The sequence below is a fragment of the Ranitomeya imitator genome, chromosome 5 (genome assembly GCF_032444005.1).
Source record: "Ranitomeya imitator isolate aRanImi1 chromosome 5, aRanImi1.pri, whole genome shotgun sequence".
In the NCBI taxonomy this organism is placed as follows: Eukaryota; Metazoa; Chordata; class Amphibia; order Anura; family Dendrobatidae; genus Ranitomeya; species Ranitomeya imitator.
This window is the reverse complement of record NC_091286.1, coordinates 1,763,748-1,784,182: the sequence shown is the minus strand read 5'-3', so window position 1 is coordinate 1,784,182 and position 20,435 is coordinate 1,763,748. Positions and strand designations below refer to the sequence as shown.

The window sequence follows — 20,435 nt, the reverse complement described above, 5'->3', positions numbered from 1 at the left end:
GAGAGCGTTTCTCAGAATCATTGGGTATTATCGGAGGTTTATACCTAATTTTTCGGGGCGAACAACACCCCTTACCGATCTCCTCAAGGTTAAGAAGTCGGTCTTGGTTCGGTGCAACCCCCCAGGCGAAGGAAGCGTACCAATCCATGAAGATGGTGCTGTGCAGACAGCCCGTCCTCATTAGCCCCAACTTTCTGAAATGCTTCATTGTGCAGACAGATGCCTCTAACATTGGCCAAGGAGAGGTGCTGTCACAGGAGATGGACAGAGAGGAGCATCTGGTCACCTACCCAAGTAGGAAACTCACCCGGGCTGAGAAAATTATAGCGTAGTGGTGAAGGAGTGCCTCGCCATTAAGTGGGCCTTGGAGTCCCTACGCTATTTTTTGCTCTGTTGACCGTTTTGCTTGGTGACAGATCATTTGCCCTTGATGTGGATGAGGAATGCCATGGAGAGGAATGCTCAGGTCACCAGATGGTTCCTGTCTTTGCAAAACTTCAATTTTACCATGGAACATCGAGCCGGGAAGTCACAGGGAAAGGCGGATGCCCTGTCATGGGCCCCCGTATGGTGACAAAAGTTCAACCTCACAAGTTGGAACAGAGGGGGGTATGTGAGACAGTGACCAGGGTCATATGCGAGGGTTGCTATGTGTCCCAGGATGCGCAAAGAAGCATATTGAGGCTGCGGGAGTGCTCTGCAGTCACAGGAGTAGCTGTGATTGCAATGCAGAATAAAAGTGAGTGTTTGTTTTGGGCATGCTATTTGTCCAAGGCAGATTAAAAAACTTGCCATGGGTTTTTATTGTTGAAACGGACTACAGGAAGGTCAGTTTCCTCCTCAGCCCGGGTTTTCCAGGTGGCCCATGGCCACAAATTCCAGATAAAAACCCTGCAGCAAAGGGTTTGGGTGTGTCAGTGTGGAGCTTGCAAGGTGCAGAGCAGATGGCTCTGCAAAAGCTCAGCCTGTGTGTATTCTACCATACGCTGGTGCAGTCGCCCTCTGCAACTGGACGCATTTACGGACTGTCTTGTTTCCTGGCTGTGATCCAGAGGATACAGTTTGTTTTGTTTGCAAGTTTTGGACATGAAACCTGTGTTTACTTTGGACTCTCCTGGGTCACTGCCTCATCACAGCACAGCGAGGACACAGCTGCACTAAACCGGCCAGAGGCCGATGGCGGGTATGCGGCCAGCAAGAGGCAGACGACGGGTACCTAGAGAGCCAGAGGCCGACGACAGGTACCTAGACAGATAGAGGCCGACGACTGGTACCTAGAGAGCCAGATGCCGACGACGGGTACCTAGAGAGATAGAGGACGACGACTGGTACCCAGAGAGATAGAGGCCGACGACGGGTACCCAGAGAGATAGAGGCCGACGACTGGTACCTAGAGAGATAGAGGACGACGACTGGTACCCAGAGAGATAGAGGCCGACGACGGGTACCCAGAGAGATAGAGGCCGACGACTGGTACCCAGAGAGATGGAGGCCGACGACGGGTACCCAGAGAGATAGAGGCCGACGACTGGTACCTAGAGAGATAGAGGCCGACGACGGGTACCTAGAGAGATAGAGGACGACGACTGGTACCTAGAGAGATAGAGGCCGACGACGGGTACCTAGAAAGATAGAGGACGACGACTGGTACCCAGAGAGATAGAGGCCGACGACTGGTACCTAGAGAGATAGAGGACGACGACGGGTACCTAGAGAGATAGAGGCCGACGACTGGTACCTAGAGAGATAGAGAACGACGACTGGTACCTAGAGAGATAGAGGACGACGACGGGTACCTAGAGAGCCAGAGGCCGACGACTGGTACCTAGAGAGCCAGAGGCCGACGACTGGTACCTAGAGAGATAGAGACCGACGACTGGTACCTAGAGAGATAGAGGCCGACGACTGGTACCTAGAGAGATAGAGGACGACGACTGGTACCTAGAGAGATAGAGGCCGACGACGGGTACCTAGAGAGCCAGAGGCCGACGACTGGTACCTAGAGAGATAGAGGACGACGACTGGTACCTAGAGAGATAGAGGCCGACGACGGGTACCTAGAGAGATAGAGGCCGACGACGGGTACCTAGAGAGATAGAGGCCGACGACGGGTACCTAGAGAGATAGAGGCCGACGACGGGTACCTAGAGAGATAGAGGCCGACGACGGGTACCTAGAGAGATAGAGGCCGACGACGGGTACCTAGAGAGATAGAGGCCGACGACGGGTACCTAGAGAGATAGAGGCCGACGACGGGTACCTAGAGAGATAGAGGCCGACGACGGGTACCTAGAGAGATAGAGGACGACGACTGGTACCTAGAGAGATAGAGGCCGACGACGGGTACCTAGAGAGATAGAGGCCGACGACGGGTACCTAGAGAGCCAGAGGCTGACGACTGGTACCTAGAGAGATAGAGGACGACGACTGGTACCTAGAGAGATAGAGGCCGACGACGGGTACCTAGAGAGATAGAGGCCGACGACGGGTACCTAGAGAGATAGAGGCAGACGACGGGTACCTAGAGAGCCAGAGGCTGACGACGGGTACCTAGAGAGAGGCCGACGGGTACCTAGAGAGATAGAGGCAGACGACGGGTACCTAGAGAGATAGAGGACGTAATAGCAGAATAGTGACTGCAGCTCTGGAGGTGACTGGAGAATGAGACATGATGTAACAGCAGAATATTGAGTGCAGCTCTGGAGGCGATGGTTCCCTACAGCACTGTGCTCGGCTCCACCACACTGACGATCCTGTGCAGAAGAGCTGACACTTGGAGGAAAGCAGGACGGTGGTGGAGCGACCCCAGTACATAAGGGGATGCATGGCTGCAGCGCAGGCGGGTGATGGTGAGCAGGGGACATGATGGCAGTGATTACTTACACGTCATCATCGTACTCCTTCGGTGGAGAGACGGCAATAACCAGATCGATCCAGTCCTGTGAAGAGAAGACCATAATGAGAGTTGTAGAATAGGAGATAGAATATGATTGTTAAATATTAATTATTAATTGAATTCTTATTTTCAATTCTGTACTGAGCACATTGCTTCTTGCTGACATTACAAAAGCTATTTCTGTGTAGCTCAGAGTATAAGTCAACACCATATAAAGGGAACACGTGGTCTGTGGGACATATAAATAACGTGTCTTAGGAGGGTGTGGGGGCTTGTCACGTGGGAGCTGCCACCTCCGGCCTTCACCATCATTCTCCATGGACATCAGATAAGTCACACAAGGAAGGAACAGCTGATAGCCATGATCACTTCAGACTTCACACAGACAGACGACTTTTACCATTCAGAACTTTGGGAAAGATGAGTAACAAGCGCTGATATTTACAAATGGACAATCTGTTCGTAACTATTTCATCTACTTTTATGTTTCGCTGCAATGTGGGTTTTCTGTGGACAATTCAATAAACCACTACATTTTTTATGAGAATAACATGACATTTTTTCTTTAAGAGTAACGCACCTGGTAAAGTCTTGATTAAATAAATGTGCAAAATAAGCATATTTAACAATGATAGACGGTAATGATCCGGTCCTGAGGACATTCACCGAAGACTGTAGTATGAGAAGAGTCTGGGTGCAATAACCATAGTGAGGCTTGTCAGCCACGCAGGAACGGTCACATGGTGGGGAGTCAGCCAAGTATGAGCGCTCACATGGCGGGGAGTCAACCACGCAGGAACGGTCACATGGAGAGTCAGCCACGCAGGAACGGTCACATGGCGGGGAGTCAGCCACGCAGGAACGGTCACATGGAGAGTCAGCCACGCAGGAACGGTCACATGGCGGGGAGTCAGCCACGCAATAACGGTCACATGGCGAGGAGTCAGCCACGCAGGAACGGTCACATGGAGAGTCAGTCACGCAGGAACGGTCACATGGAGAGTCAGCCACGCAAGAACGGTCACATGGAGGGGAGTCAGCCACGTATGAGCGCTCACATGGCAGGGAGTCAGCCAAGCAGGAACGGTCACATGGCGGGGAGTCAGCCACGCAGGAACGGTCACATGGCGGGGAGTCAGCCACGCAGGAATGGTCACATGGCGGGGAGTCAGCCACGCAGGAACGGTCACATGGCGGGGAGTCAGCCACGCAGGAACGGTCACATGGCGGGGAGTCAGCCACGCAGGAACGGTCACATGGCGGGGAGTCAGCCAAGCAGGAACGGTCACATGGCGGGGAGTCAGCCACGCAGGAACGGTCACATGGCGGGGAGTCAGCCAAGCAGGAACGGTCACATGGCGGGGAGTCAGCCACGCAGGAACGGTCACATGGCGGGGAGTCAGCCAAGCAGGAACGGTCACATGGCGGGGAGTCAGCCAAGCAGGAACGGTCACATGGCGGGGAGTCAGCCAAGCAGGAACGGTCACATGGCGGGGAGTCAGCCACGCAGGAACGGTCACATGGCGGGGAGTCAGCCAAGCAGGAACGGTCACATGGCGGGGAGTCAGCCACGCAGGAACGGTCACATGGCAGGAGTCAGCCACGCAAGAACGGTCACATGGCGGGGAGTCAGCCACGCAGGAACGGTCACATGGCGGGGAGTCAGCCACGCAAGAACGGTCATATGGCAGGGAGTCAGCCACGTATGAGCGCTCACATGGCGGGGAGTCAGCCAAGCAGGAATGGTCACATGGCGGGGAGTCAGCCACGCAGGAACGGTCACATGGCGGGGAGTCAGCCACGCAGGAACGGTCACATGGCGGGGAGTCATCCACGTAGGAACGGTCACATGGCGGGGAGTCAGCCACGTAGGAACGGTCACATGGAGAGTCAGCCAGGTAGGAACGGTCACATGGCAGGAGTCAGCCACGCAGGAACGGTCACATGGCGGGGAGTTAGCCACGCAGGAACGGTCACATGGCGGGGAGTCAGCCACGCAGGAACGGTCACATGGCGGGGAGTTAGCCACACAGGAACGGTCACATGGCGGGGAGTCAGCCACTTATGAGCGCTCACATGGCGGGGAGTCAGCCACTCAGGAACGGTCGCATGGTGGGGAGTCAGCCACAAAGGAACGGTCACATGGTGGGGAGTTAGCCACGCAGGAACGGTCACATGGTGGGGAGTCAGCCACAAAGGAACGGTCACATGGTGGGGAGTCAGCCATGTATGAGCGCTCACATGGCAGGGAGTCAGCCACGCAGGAACGGTCACATGGCGGGGAGTCAGCCACTTATGAGCGCTCACATGGCGGGGAGTCAGCCACTCAGAAACGGTCGCATGGTGGGGAGTCAGCCACAAAGGAACGGTCACATGGTGGGGAGTCAGCCATGTATGAGCGCTCACATGGCAGGGAGTCAGCCACGCAGGAACGGTCACATGGAGAGTCAGCCACAAAGGAACGGTCACATGGCGGGGAGTCAGCCACGTATGTACAGTGGCATGTAAAAGTTTGTGCACCCTGGTACACATTACTGTTATTGTGAACACTAACCCTTTTAGTTCATTTCATCCTCAACTTTCTTAACGTTACAGACATCACATTTCATTTGTATATTAGGAGATTATATATATATATATATATATATATATATATATATATATATATATACATATACATATATACATACACATATATATATATATATATATATATATACACATATATATATATATATTTATTGTAGCGTGGCTAAAGGTCATGTGATTAATGGACGGTATGTATCGCAGAGGTGGGTGGCCCTGTGATGGAAGCCTGGGTATGTTTTGCTCAAGCAGATCTACTGCTGAGGGATTTGTTTACATTGGGAAGGCTTCCAGGTGATTGGAGAGATGGGTGGGTTCAGTCACCTACAAACCCACCCTAAGAGGCATGTCTGAATACCTAAGATGGTTTTGTGTTGAAGGACCTGTGGTGATGTCACACTCACCTGACTGGCCATGTGACAGGTACCTGGGTGTGGTTACACTTATGTAAAGAGGTGTGTGTAGCCCATGTGGAGAGTGTGTTTGGGAGTCAGCAAGAGTGGACAGACTTCCATGTGTCCTGGCTGGACACTGCAGAGTGGCCTGTGTGTTGGACGGTTCCAAGTGGGGACAGACGTCCTGAACAGCACACAGAGACCATATTTAGGCTGGAGAGCCTACGTGCTGGACATGGCACAGCCTGTATGCCTACAGGTCTGAGAGAGAGCGGAGCTCTACTATGGACACTGAGGACTTTTCCGTCTGATGTAAGACTGTTTACCTGGTGTTGCTGACTTAAATGGTTTATGGAGTGAATAAACCTACATGAACGCTGAAGAGAATGTGCCTCCTGTTTCCGCCTATCCATCCGAGCGAGTTCAACCCCTACAATTGGTGTTTCGAATGCGGGCAACGATCCAAGGAGCTCATGTGGCAGCGCTGGCTGGTCTGAGCCAGAAGAGTGGACGGTCTTGACAACCGTGAGTAAATACTGACCGGGGTCTGTAAGAATTGTTGTTTGTGGGACACCTCTGAGGAGAAGAGGGATCCGGGAACCCGTGTGGCCGGCAGGTAACAGACAGGTGTCCGTGTGTACTGACCGGGGTCAGAGTGGAAGAAAACAGAGACAGTGCGTCTGGGCATCTCTGAGGCTGAGGGGTGTCCAGAAACCCGTGAAGTTGCCAACGGGTGACGGTCTGAAAACCGTGTATTGTGCTGACCGGGGTCAGTGAAAAACTGTTCTTGGGCTGTGTAAAAAGCCGGGTGTGTAACAGACTGTAGTCTGTGTTAATCTGACCAGGGTCAGTGAGAGACTGGGTTTTTTTTTCTATAAAGCACATGTGCAGGTGCTTGCTGTGGACCGGCGAGTCCATAGTAACATAGTAACATAGTAACATAGTTAGTAAGGCCGAAAAAAGACATTTGTCCATCCAGTTCAGCCTATATTCCATCATAATAAATCCCCAGATCTACGTCCTTCTACAGAACCTAATTGTATGATACAATATTGTTCTGCTCCAGGAAGACATCCAGGCCTCTCTTGAACCCCTCGACTGAGTTCGCCATCACCACCTCCTCAGGCAAGCAATTCCAGATTCTCACTGCCCTAACAGTAAAGAATCCTCTTCTATGTTGGTGGAAAAACCTTCTCTCCTCCAGACGCAAAGAATGCCCCCTTGTGCCCGTCACCTTCCTTGGTATAAACAGATCCTCAGCGAGATATTTGTATTGTCCCCTTATATACTTATACATGGTTATTAGATCGCCCCTCAGTCGTCTTTTTTCTAGACTAAATAATCCTAATTTCGCTAATCTATCTGGGTATTGTAGTTCTCCCATCCCCTTTATTAATTTTGTTGCCCTCCTTTGTACTCTCTCTAGTTCCATTATATCCTTCATGAGCACCGGTGCCCAAAACTGGACACAGTACTCCATGTGCGGTCTAACTAGGGATTTGTACAGAGGCAGTATAATGCTCTCATCATGTGTATCCAGACCTCTTTTAATGCACCCCATGATCCTGTTTGCCTTGGCAGCTGCTGCCTGGCACTGGCTGCTCCAGGTAAGTTTATCATTAACTAGGATCCCCAAGTCCTTCTCCCTGTCAGATTTACCCAGTGGTTTCCCGTTCAGTGTGTAATGGTGATATTGATTCCCTCTTCCCATGTGTATAACCTTACATTTATCATTGTTAAACCTCATCTGCCACCTTTCAGCCCAAGTTTCCAACTTATCCAGATCCATCTGTAGCAGAATACTATCTTCTCTTGTATTAACTGCTTTTTTTTTTTTATCAGATAGATTTTTATTATCCGCAAAGAATAAACAATCAGAATATTTCTCATGGCAATGTTTCATTAAACATTTACAGATAACTTTTTCCCCCCCGACCCAGAGCCCCCCCACCCTGCCCAACCCGAGACCTCAGCCAGAGCCACCCCACTTCCCATCATCATACAACCATTTGAATAAACATCCGTTATATTTCCATTGAATACTAGGTTCCCTATATTCTCATTTATCATCCTAATTCAAGTCCATCCACGGTTGCCACAGCTTGTGGAAGATGTCCAGCTTATTCCTTTTGGTGTAGATACTTTTCTCCAAAGTAAGTATATGCTCCGCTTGCTTAAGAAAGTCTCTTCTTGTTGGAGGTTCCTCTCTAATCCAAAATTTGGCGATCAATTTCCTAGCAATGAATAACAATCGTGCAATAGCTATTTTAAACATGTTGTCCGTAACAATTTCCTCCACATATCCCAATATGCAAGTCAGTGGAACCCTAGGGACAGAACATCCATACACCAGTTCAATACGATTTAAAACAACTATCCAGAAGGAGGACAGTCTAGGGCACTGCCACATCATATGCAATATCCCCGCCTGGGATTGTGAGCACCGAGGGCAGTCCGAGTTCTGCCTAAGCCCAGCCTTGAACAACCTGTCAGGGGTTCTATAGGCCCTATGGATTACGAATAACTGTGATAGCCTGCCTGGTTCACTCATTGATATCTTGGGCACATATTCTAGGACCGACTCCCATCTATCATTGTCAATTATTCCCAATTCAGCTTCCCATTTCCCTTTGGCTCGGATGGGATATTTTTCCAGGAAAGAAAAAAGTAGAAACCCATATATTTCTGAAATCGCCCCCTTCGTGCAGCTATTCTTAAGGATATAGTCGATCATGAGATCAATCTGTACCACTATGGCTCCCCTTTTATTCTGTGCCTGATAAGCATGAGAGATACGATTATACTGGAACAATTCAGACCGTGGCAACTGAAATTCTTCCTGCAACTCCTCAAATGTTTTAAGTCTGCCCTGACTTATCAGCTGCCCCAGCCATTTAATACCTGCTGCAGACCAAAAGTGAAAACCCTCCCTCTGCCTAAATTCCGGTAGATAAATGTTGTCCCAAATAGGCGAGAATCTGGTGAACCCACTCACTTCCCTAATGAGTTTGACTTTTTCCCATACTCTGTGAATTAATTTGATAGTGCACCCATGTGAACCCATTTTTTTGAATTGTCCTCCCTCCAAACTGTCACTCAAAACGTCTGCCTGTAGTAAGAACCTCAAGCTATTAGGTATTTGCACACTCCCTGCCTCCTCCCCCCATCCTTTGAGATGTTGACACTGTGCTGCTAAGAAGTATAGCCATGGATTAGGAAGTGCAAGACCCCCCTCTGTTTTGGCCCTCTGAAGTATCTCCTGTTTAAACCTAGGACTCTTTCCTCCCCATATTAATTCCCCAAACAAAGACCTAATCTTACGGAATCTGCATTGTGTAATCCAAATGGGAGAGTTATGTAGCACGTACAACAACTGTGGCATTACAATCATCTTTAAGAGGTTCACCCTACCAACCACCGATAAATGTAATTTGTTCCATGCCGCAATCTTGGTACGAATTTTCTGCATTAATGGACTTAAATTCAGTTCCTCAAAGGTAGTTAGAGGAAGAGCAATCTGAATACCCAAATATTTGAATTTTTGAACAATCTTTAATTTTGTGGTTATCGCCCTCTCTCCACTGCCCATACTGTCCCCCTCAATCAACAACATACAAGACTTATCCCAGTTTATTGTGAGACCCGAAAACCGACCAAACTCCTCAATCAAAGCAACCGCATTGCACAGGGACCTTTCAGAATCCTCCAGGAACAACAAAATATCGTCAGCATATAATGCAATTTTGTCTTCCCTCCTACCATAGATGTAACCTCTAACCTCCTGAGCACCTCTTATTTTAGCCGCTAACGGCTCCACGGCCAGAGCGAAGAGCAACGGGGACAGCGGACACCCCTGTCTGGTACCCCTAAACAGCGGGAAACTCTCTGACAAATTATTATTAACTCTAATTTTTGCCATTGGGAACGAGTACAGCAACTTAACCCAGGAGATGAATTTTGGACCAAACCCCAGGCGATCCAGTACCGACCACAAGTAACTCCACTCCACACAATCAAAGGCCTTGTGGGCATCTAAAGACACCACAACTCTTTTTCCGGCATTGTCTGCAGGAATTTGCATATTTAAAAATAGCCTTCTCAAGTTAATTGCCGTGGATTTATTGGGCATAAAGCCAGACTGGTCTGGGTGAATCAATTTATCGATCACTTGGGTCAGCCTGTTCGCCAGGGCCTTCGCCAAAATCTTTATGTCAGCCGTTAGAAGTGAAATTGGTCTATACGACTCCGGCTGTTGAGGATCTTTATCAGCTTTAGGAATAACCACCACGATGGCCTCTCTCATTGATGGGGGCAGCACTCCCCTCTCCAACGACTCAGAGAACACTCGCTCCAATTTGGGCATTAACTCTGCATTAAGAATTTTATAAACCTCTACTGGGATACCGTCCGTCCCCGGAGCCTTGCCCCCCGCCATATTCGCCAAAGCCGCCTTCAATTCTTCCTCCCCAAGCGGTCTATCCATCCACTCCCTTTCCTCTCTACCTAGTCTGGGTAAGTCAACCTCTTTCAGATATCTATTCATTTCCTCAGGACTTTTATCCACCCTAGAGGAATATAATTTACTATAAAATCTCCGAAAAACGTCTAAAATTTCCCCCCCCTGAGTAACCGTTTTACCTTCCTCTGTTCTTATGGAGTATACATGTGAAGAATCCCGCTGCGCAGAAACCACCACCGAGAGCAAATGTCCTACCTTCTCTCCCTCAGAATAAAATGTTTCCTTTTGAAAGGCTCTCAACCTATCTGCCCTACGCATATGGAGTTCATCGACCGCTACCTGAGCCGCCCTCATACGAAGTTGTGCTTCTCTTGAATTCTGAGAGGCCAGTGTCTCTTCCGCCACCCTCAGTTCCTCCATCACTGCATTGTCTTGAATTTTAGACTTAGTTTTATGTCTCGAGATGTCCCGGAATAAAATTCCTCTCAGGTATGCCTTCATGGTGTCCCACACTACAAGATTCCCCGCACTCCCTTCATTTATCCTGAAAAACTCCCCGAGTTCAGTTCCCACCTGTTCCATATCCAAATACTGTAGCCAGGAGGGGTGAAATTTCCATCCCAACCCCGTCAGACCACTCTTCCCAGTCATTTGTACAGAGACCAGTACTGGGCTATGGTCCGATATTACTCTAGGCCTATACTCCACCTCATGTATTAGATTATTCACCCCCCCATTTCCCAAAGCCACATCAATGCGAGATAAAGATCCGTATGTTGCTGAATAACATGAGTAGGCATATGTCCTAGGATTACGCACCCGCCACAAATCTATCCATCCTATTTCTCTTAGATAATTTCCAAAAGGAGTAGAGTTCCCTTCACTTCTCAACTCTGCATGTCTACCCTTGTCCCAGTGATCATTAGATATATTGTTCACATCCCCCACTATAAGGAGGGGCACCCCATCCCACCTACCCGTAATTTCCAGAATCTCCTGTATCTTTTTCTTGGAATATGGTGGTGGAATATAAATTGACACAATACAAATTAACCTGTTAAATATCTTGCATACTAAAAACACAAATTGGCCGTCTTTATCGGTGGTTACCTCAATCTCTTCAAACGGAACACTAACGTGTATCAAAATTGACACACCTCTGGCATAATTTGAGAACGTTGAGTGATACGCCTTTCTCACCCATCTCTTCTGTAGAATAGCAACCTTTTCCTTCACTAGGTGAGTTTCCTGCAGACATATCACTGAAGGCCTCTGTTTCAGTACATATTGGAAAATAGCTGTTCTTTTAGTAGCATTTGCAAGGCCCCTAACATTCCAACTTAGGATTTTAACCTCCCCACCCATTATAGCTTATAGAAACAATGAATGAGTTCAAGCTCCCTAAGGTCTCAACCCCAACTCCCACCCCCTCCCTCCTCCCCCCCCCCCATCCCCAATTCCCAACTGAAATAACTCTCTATCTCTCCCCTCTCTTTAAGCCCACCCAACTCCTCTCTACTCTTAGAATATCAAAATAAACTCTCCCTCTCAATTTGAGATCTGGGAACGCTGATTCACAGCCTAACGATAAAAACTCTGCGTTCCTTCAGCTCCCCCGCCCACCATAGCCAAAATGCAAATTTCGTTGCGCCGCCGAACACAACCTGATGATATCAATATACCATAAAGTCACAGTATAAGTACCAGTTAACTATCAAACCAAACATAACAGTGAAGGGTTAACAATTGCCTCAGTAGCACTTAAATCAGTTTCAGCGGGTCTGCCCCGTTTTGACATGCTTAGTATTGAGATCCAGCCATTGTGACGCCTCCTCTGGATTTTGGAAAAAATGCACCCGATCCAGAGCCACCACCCTTAATTTTGCTGGGTAAATCATTGAATAACGGACATCTAAGTCTCGCAACCTCCTCTTGACCTCTCCAAACTTCATCCGAAGCTTTTGGACCGCCGCAGAGTAATCCGGATAAAGGGAGACCCGATTACCATCAATGGTCAGCTCATCACAATTCCTGGCTTTCCTCAACAAAATGTCTCGGTCCTGATAGTTCAGAATTTTAGCCAAGATAACTCTTGGGGCCGAGCCGGGGGGGAGGGGTCTGGTGGGCACACGGTGCGCTCTTTCAACGGCAAACATCTTAGTAAGGCCATCTCCACCCACAGCGTTTTTTAGCCATGCCTCAATATAAGCCGTGGGGTTGCTCCCTTCCGCCTTTTCTGGGACCCCCACAATCCTTAGGTTGTTCCTGCGGGATCGGTTTTCAAGGTCATCAGTCTTAAACTCCAGATCAGCAATACGTTGAATATACTTTTTTTCCCTGTTTAACAATTCACCAATCCGATCTTCTGCACTCCCAACCCTTTCTTCCACCTCTTCCACTCTCTTTTCAACTTTACGCATAGCAGAGTTTAAAGCGACCATCTCTCCCTTTAATTCATCCGCTCGTAGGTTTAGTGCCCCCAGGGCAGACTTACAGTACATCACCACTGAAAATATGTCCTTCAGAGTCGGCTCCTCCATTTCTGGCATGTCAGACTGTGCAGGCAGAACAGCTCCTGCGGCCCTTGTAGGAGATCCCTGGTCTGACCCACTGCACTGTAGCTGAGCCCCTCCTTCCTGCTGATCTCCGGGGGCACCAGCTGCTCCAGACTCCACACTTCCAGCCTCTGACTGTAGATTTACAGCCTCCTCTGACCTGGCAAATCGCTCCAACTTAGCAATCACATCCATCTTCCTCTGATAAGCAGCGCTTGCCCTCGCCGCCTCCTCTGCAGTCTCAGCGCCATCTTGGGCCTGTGAGCTTCCGCAGCTGTCAGCTCCTTCTGTCTCCTGCGTGTCATCCTCAGATAAGATTCCGTTCCTTCGGGTCACACCTCGCTCCCCGAGACTATGTGCACTCCTGAGAGTATGATTTGCGCTCGGCGGCGCCTCTAAGGGGTTAATACAGAGATAATGAAGCGGGAGAGCTCTGTTGCACGTCTGTTCACATCGCCTGCTAGGCCACGCCCCCGTATTAACTGCTTTACATAGTTTTGTATCATCTGCAAATATCGATATTTTACTGTGTAAACCTTCTACCAGATCATTAATGAATATGTTGAAGAGAACAGGTCCCAATACTGACCCCTGCGGTACCCCACTGGTCACAGCGACCCAGTTAGAGACTATACCATTTATAACCACCCTCTGCTTTCTATCACTAAGCCAGTTACTAACCCATTTACACACATGTTCCCCCAGACCAAGCATTCTCATTTTGTGTACCAACCTCTTGTGCGGCACGGTATCAAACGCTTTGGAAAAATCGAGATATACCACGTCCAATGACTCACCGTGGTCCAGCCTATAGCTTACCTCTTCATAAAAACTGATTAGATTGGTTTGACAGGAGCGATTTCTCATAAACCCATGCTGATATGGAGTTAAACAGTTATTCTCATTGAGATAATCCAGAATAACATCCCTCAGAAACCCTTCAAATATTTTACCAACAATAGAGGTTAGACTTACTGGCCTATAATTTCCAGGTTCACTTTTAGAGCCCTTTTTGAATATTGGCACCACATTTGCTATGCGCCAATCCTGCGGAACAGACCCTGTCGCTATAGAGTCCCTAAAAATAAGAAATAATGGTTTATCTATTACATTACTTAGTTCTCTTAGTACTCGTGGGTGTATGCCATCCGGACCCGGAGATTTATCTATTTTAATCTTATTTAGCCGGTTTCGCACCTCTTCTTGGGTTAGATTGGTGACCCTTAATATAGGGTTTTCATTGTTTCTTGGGATTTCACATAGCATTTCATTTTCCACCGTGAATACCGTGGAGAAGAAGGTGTTTAATATGTTAGCTTTTTCCTCGTCATCTACAACCATTCTTTCCTCACTATTTTTTAAGGGGCCTACATTTTCAGTTTTTATTCTTTTACTATTGATATAGTTGAAGAACAGTTTGGGATTAGTTTTACTCTCCTTAGCAATGTGCTTCTCTGTTTCCTTTTTGGCAGCTTTAATTAGTTTTTTAGATAAAGTATTTTTCTCCCTATAGTTTTTTTAGAGCTTCAATGGTGCCATCCTGCTTTAGTAGTGCAAATGCTTTCTTTTTACTGTTAATTGCCTGTCTTACTTCTTTGTTTAGCCACATTGGGTTTTTCCTATTTCTAGTCCTTTTATTCCCACAAGGTATAAACCGCTTACACTGCCTATTTAGGATGTTCTTAAACATTTCCCATTTATTATCTGTATTCTCATTTCTGAGGATATTGTCCCAGTCTACCAGATTAAGGGCATCTCTAAGCTGTTCAAACTTTGCCTTCCTAAAGTTCAGTGTTTTTGTGACTCCCTGACAAGTCCCCCTAGTGAAAGACAGGTGAAACTGTACAATATTGTGGTCGCTATTTCCTAGATGCCCGACCACCTGCAGATTTGTTATTCTGTCAGGTCTATTAGATAGTATTAGGTCTAAAAGTGCTGCTCCTCTGGTTGGATTCTGCACCAATTGTGAAAGATAATTTTTCTTGGTTATTAGCAGAAACCTGTTGCCTTAATGGGTTTCACAGGTTTCTGTTTCCCAGTTAATATCCGGGTAGTTAAAGTCCCCCATAACCAGGACCTCATTATGGGTTGCAGCTTCATCTATCTGCTTTAGAAGTAGACTTTCCATGGTTTCTGTTATATTTGGGGGTTTGGAACAGACCCCAATGAGAATTTTGTTACCATTTTTCCCTCCATGAATTTCGACCCATATGGACTCGACATCCTCATTTCCTTCGCTAATATCCTCCCTTAAAGTGGACTTTAGACAAGACTTTACATAGAGACAAACCCCTCCTCCTCTCCGATTTTTACGATCCTTTCTAAACAGACTGTAACCCTGTAAGTTAACTGCCCAGTCATAGCTTTCATCTAACCATGTCTCGGTTATTCCCACTATGTCAAAGTTACCTGTAGATATTTCTGCTTCTAGTTCTTCCATCTTGTTTGTCAGGCTTCTGGCGTTTGCGAGCATGCAGTTTAGAGGATTTTGTTTTGTTCCAATCTCCTCGCTGTGGATTGTTTTAGAAATGTTCTTACCTCCCTTCTGAGTATGTTTTCCTGGATCTTCTTTGTTCAAGTCTAATGTTTTTCTTCCCGTCCCCTCTTCTTCTAGTTTAACGCCCTCCTGATGAGTGTAGCGAGTCTTCTGGCGAATGTGTGTTTCCCAGGTTTGTTGAGGTGTAGTCCGTCTCTGGCGAGGAGTCCATCGTACAAGTAATTCACACCGTGGTCCAGGAATCCGAATCCTTGTTGTCTGCACCATCGTCTTAGCCAGTTGTTTGCATCAAGGATCCTGTTCCATCTCCTGGTGCCATGCCCGTCTACTGGAAGGATAGAAGAAAAAACTACCTGTGCATCCAGTTCCTTTACTTTCTTCCCCAACTCTTCAAAGTCTTTGCAGATTGTCGGTAGGTCCTTCCTTGCCGTGTCATTGGTGCCAACATGTATCAGAAGAAATGGGTGGACGTCCTTGGAGTTGAAGAGTTTTGGTATCCTATCGGTCACATCCTTGATCATCGCACCTGGAAGGCAGCATACTTCTCTTGCAGTTATGTCCGGTCTGCAGATGGCTGCTTCTGTGCCTCTCAGTAGTGAGTCTCCCACCACCACCACTCTTCGTTGCTTCTTGGCTGTACTTTTTGCTGTCACTTGTTGCTGTGTGCCCTTTTCTTTTTTGCTTGCTGGTATTGCTTCATCCTTAGGTGTGCCATCTTCATCCTCTACAAAGATTTGATATCGGTTCTTCAGTTGTGTGGTTGGTGATTTCTCCATGGTCTTCTTGCTTCTTTTGGTCACATGCTTCCACTCATCTGCTTTTGGAGGTTCTCTGACACTTTTTTCACCTTCTGTGACCAGTAGAGATGCTTCTGTTCTGTCTAGAAAGTCTTCATTCTCTTTGATGAGTTTCAAGGTTGCTATTCTTTCTTCCAGACCCCGCACCTTTTCTTCTAAAAGGGCCACTAGTCTACACTTCTGACAGGTGAAATTGGATTCTTCTTCTGGTCGATCTGTGAACATGTAGCACATGCTGCAGCTCACCATGTAGGTTGTCACATCTGCCATGTTGCTCCTAGATCCTGCTGACTTGCTGTGTGTTTTCCTTCTTGTGTAATCTACTCAGCCAAGCTCTCTTGCAATAATGTCCTACAGGCAAAAATTCGGTTTGGTGATTCTTTCCAAGCAGCTGGTCCCGGCTGTACCCAACGATCTTCTAGCTTAGGGAGACTCTTCGCTTTCCCAGAAGGCACCTGGAATATGCAAATTAGCCTCCTCAAGCTTGAATCCCTGGTTTCAAATCCCATGTATTTCTTTTTTTTTTCTTCTGTGATCGACTTGTTGTGGCTCGGCGGGGCCACGAAGACTGAAGGCGTCTGGCGGTAACTCGGCGGGGTTACGAAGTTTTGCTGTGGATCGGCGGGTCCACGAAGTCTGCGGTGCAGAGCCTTGTGAAGTGCAGTTGCAGCAAAAAAAAAAAAAAAGACATTGCTGGTTTAGAGTGTGCAGACTCTTAAAGGGCCAGAGTCACATTGGTGTGCTGTGCGAACTGGGGCCTGAGAGTACTGTGGGAAGTCCACAGGGTGTACCCCAGAGTGGGGTGGTGTCCCTAAAAAGTGGGTGGAGTCCCAAAAAAACGAAGCGGTGCCCAAATAATTATGGTTGGCCAAAAAGGGGCTGCCTCTCAAAAGGGGGTAGTTGCCCAAAAGGGGGTGGAGTCCCTAAAAGGGGTGGTGGCCCTAAAGGAGAAAATGGTCCACAGGGGGGCGGTAACCCAAAAGGGGCGGCGACCCAAAAAGGGGTGGTGGCCCAAAAAGGGGTGGCGGCGAATTCGCTGATAAACTGTTGCCGCGTTCAGTGTTCGAACAGCGCATGTCCAGAATATTGTACTGACTTTATATCTGACAAGATGTCACAGAGCTGTTCTGTAGAAGTCAATGGAGTGTGTGTAACTGTACTTCTGGACTCGGGGAGCCTGGTGACGCTGGTGAGCGCCACACTCCCATCTTCCTTCCGGGAATCAGATAGACAGGAAGTCCACTGCGTTCATGGGGTCGCTAGGGATTATCCGGTGTCCAGGGTAATCATTGAGACGCCCACTATTATTGCCAGCCATGATGTACCTGTAGTCCCAGACTTACCATTCCCTGTTGTAATAGGCCAGGACTTTGAAAGGTTTTGGGACTTGTGGGAGGAAAGGGGAGTGTCTGGTTGCTCAGAAGGGAGTCGGAATGACTCTAGGGAAGCCCCACCACAACAGGCGGCTGTAGTGATTCCAGATTGTGTGATGTGTGAAAAGGAGATAGCGACACCTAAGGTCGATAGTCCAGAGTTCTGGGTGACTGGAAGAAAGTGCGGGTCTGACACGTGTTTAAGTGGGGAACTGCTGATCCAGGATGACAGAGTGAGAGGGGGTGACTCCTATTCAGACTGTGACTCGAGCACAAAGGGAAAGGAGTGCAGTAAGGAGGAGCCGAGTAAAAATCACAGATCTTCATCACGTCGCGGGGGCCGCAGAAAGGCGGGACAAGTTACACCCTCTGAGAAGAAAGATGATGAGGAAGAGACAGGGTCAGGTGCAGATAACATTATTGTCCTTGATGAGGAGGTCACTTTATCTCTGACAAACCCTAGCACTGAGGTAGTTAGTGTCGGGCTGGGGTTAGAACAGACCTGTAGTAGACCCACATCTGCAATGCCCGGAAAGACTGAACTGGCTCAGTATGATGAAGTACCTGATGCTGAAGAGATGGAGAACTCTGAAGAGGCAGAGTGTGGGTGGGCAAGAGACCCCATCTGAAAATCTAATTAAAGAGGTGATGGTGCGACATGTGCTGGCCAAAAGAGAGCAGGACCATAAGATAGAGCTGCTTAAAGAAATAGTTGAGCGAGAAAGGGTCCTGAGAGAGGTGATTGAGCACAGAGTGTGAGCTCAGCGACTTCCTTTTCCAGCTCACAGAGGTCACCTGTCAAACCATAAATAAGGCCGTATTAAAAGATATGGAGGTGCTCAGAGAGGCCCAAGAGAAGAATCAGCAGGAGCTTCTCCAGAGACAGGATGAGCGTCGCTGCTTGGTAGAAGAGCAAGATAAAGTTCTCCAAGAGCTCAAGACAAAGGAGACTAATCAACAGCTCCAGAAATCCACAGATGACCAGGAAATCGAACTGTTGCGCTCTCCCGATCTGATAGCGGTGAATGAGAGTAAGCTGGAGAGGCTGACCAAAGAACAGGCCTCCAAGGAGGAAGAAATCCAGCAAGGGAAGTGCCACGCAGATGGCCGAACAAAGGACATCGAGGTCTTGGAAAACTGCGCTGACGCTAAGGACGAGGAGGTCCAACGATATGATCAAGAAGGTGAGACTTCGATTTTCAAGTGCGTAATAGACGTACCCGAAGACATGCAAGAAGCATGTGCCAGTGAGGAGGTGCATGAAGCGTTTAAAAAGGTGGTCGAAGCATGTAGGGTGCACTGGGCACCTGGGACTCATCAACTGGTCATACTGTCCACTAAGGAAGTCACAGTGAAGCGGGTGGCTGTCCTGAGAGAGATGCATCTACAATGCCTCCGCACAAAACAAATGATCATGTTGAAGAATAAGGAAGCCGCTCGACGTCTGGAGCTAGCGAGAGAAGGTCAAAGTCGGTTGGGTATTGTAGAAGATGTCGTGCAAGTGCCCAGAGGTCTGGTGACGAAAGTCATTGGAAGATTTGGCAAGGTGATGCAAGAGATGGTGAATAGGTCCAGTGTTATGAGAGTGAGCATTCCGGCTGATGATGAAGCCCAGGTCGTGGGTGAAGATGGGATGGTTCCATTCCTTGTCGTTGGATCCATGGAGAGCCTTGGGAATATCCAAATGCTCCTGGCATATCGTGTGGCATACCTGAAACAGATAGCGCAGCTAAGACGTGAGAGGGAGCAGATCAATATAGAGCTGCAAGGATTGGCAAACAGGTTGCCACCACCTTCAACTCGTGGTCTAGAGAGGCAAAGAGGTTCTCTAAAGACTGGAAGTCCTCAAGCTAACAGAGGATATAGAGATAAAGTGAAGAGCTGCTCTCCGAAGAAAGATAATAGGAGAGATCAAGAACCAAGAGAGAACCGATGGTGGTCAGATGGAAGAGTTAGAAGTAGTGACTCCTCAGTTAGTTCAGGGCTCAGTGACCTAAGCGGGAGATCCTATAGCAGACGAGATGACAAGGGGTCATCGTTGTCAAAGGATGTGATGGAAAGGGATGACGAATGCCGACGAAAGGGTTCAATAACAGGCCCTGACTTAGACAGACGGTTTGACTGTCAGGGACGACTGAGAGGGGTCTCTAGTCGGTTTAGGACAAGTGCCAAGCCCCGCGGCTTTAGGCAGAGGGGGGAGGTATGTAGCGTGGCTAAAGGTCATGTGATTAATGGACGGTATGTATCGCAGAGGTGGGTGGCCCTGTGATGGAAGCCTGGGTATATTTTGCTCAAGCAGATCTACTGCTGAGGGATTTGTTTACATTGGGAAGGCTTCCAGGTGATTTGAGAGATGGGTGGGTTCAGTCACCTACAAACCCACCCTAAGAGGCATGTCTGAATACCTAAGATGGTTTTGTGTTGAAGGACCTGTGGTGATGTCACACTCACCTGACTGGCCATGTGACAGGTATCTGGGTGTGGTTACACTTATGTAAAGAGGTGTGTGTATCCCATGTAGAGAGTGTGTTTGGGAGTCAGCAAGAGTGGACAGACTTCCATGTGTCCTGGCTGGACAATGCAGAGTGGCCTGTGTGTTGGACGGTTCCAAGTGGGGACAGACGTCCTGAACAGCACACAGAGACCATATTTAGGCTGGAGAGCCTACGTGCTGGACATGGCACAGCATGAATGCCTACAGGTCTGAGAGAGAGCGGAGCTCTACTATGGACACTGAGGACTTTTCCGTCTGATGTAAGACTGTTTACCTGGTGTTGCTGACTTAAATGGTTTATGGAGTGAATAAACCTACATGAACGCTGAAGAGAATGTGCCTACTGTTTCCTCCTATGCATCCGAGCGAGTACATCCCCTACA

At 48.3% G+C, this 20,435-nt stretch overlaps 1 protein-coding gene across 1 annotated transcript in view; it reads right to left on the bottom strand.

Annotated features, from left to right (window-relative positions):
• LOC138680784 (harmonin-like) overlaps positions 1 to 20,435 on the bottom strand; it is a 215,691-nt gene that overhangs the window by 40,259 nt on the left and 154,997 nt on the right. Inside the window, exon 17 of the mRNA XM_069768040.1 lies at positions 2,884 to 2,939. Coding sequence (XP_069624141.1) covers positions 2,884 to 2,939 — 56 coding nt within the window. The remainder of the gene's footprint in view (positions 1 to 2,883; positions 2,940 to 20,435) is intronic.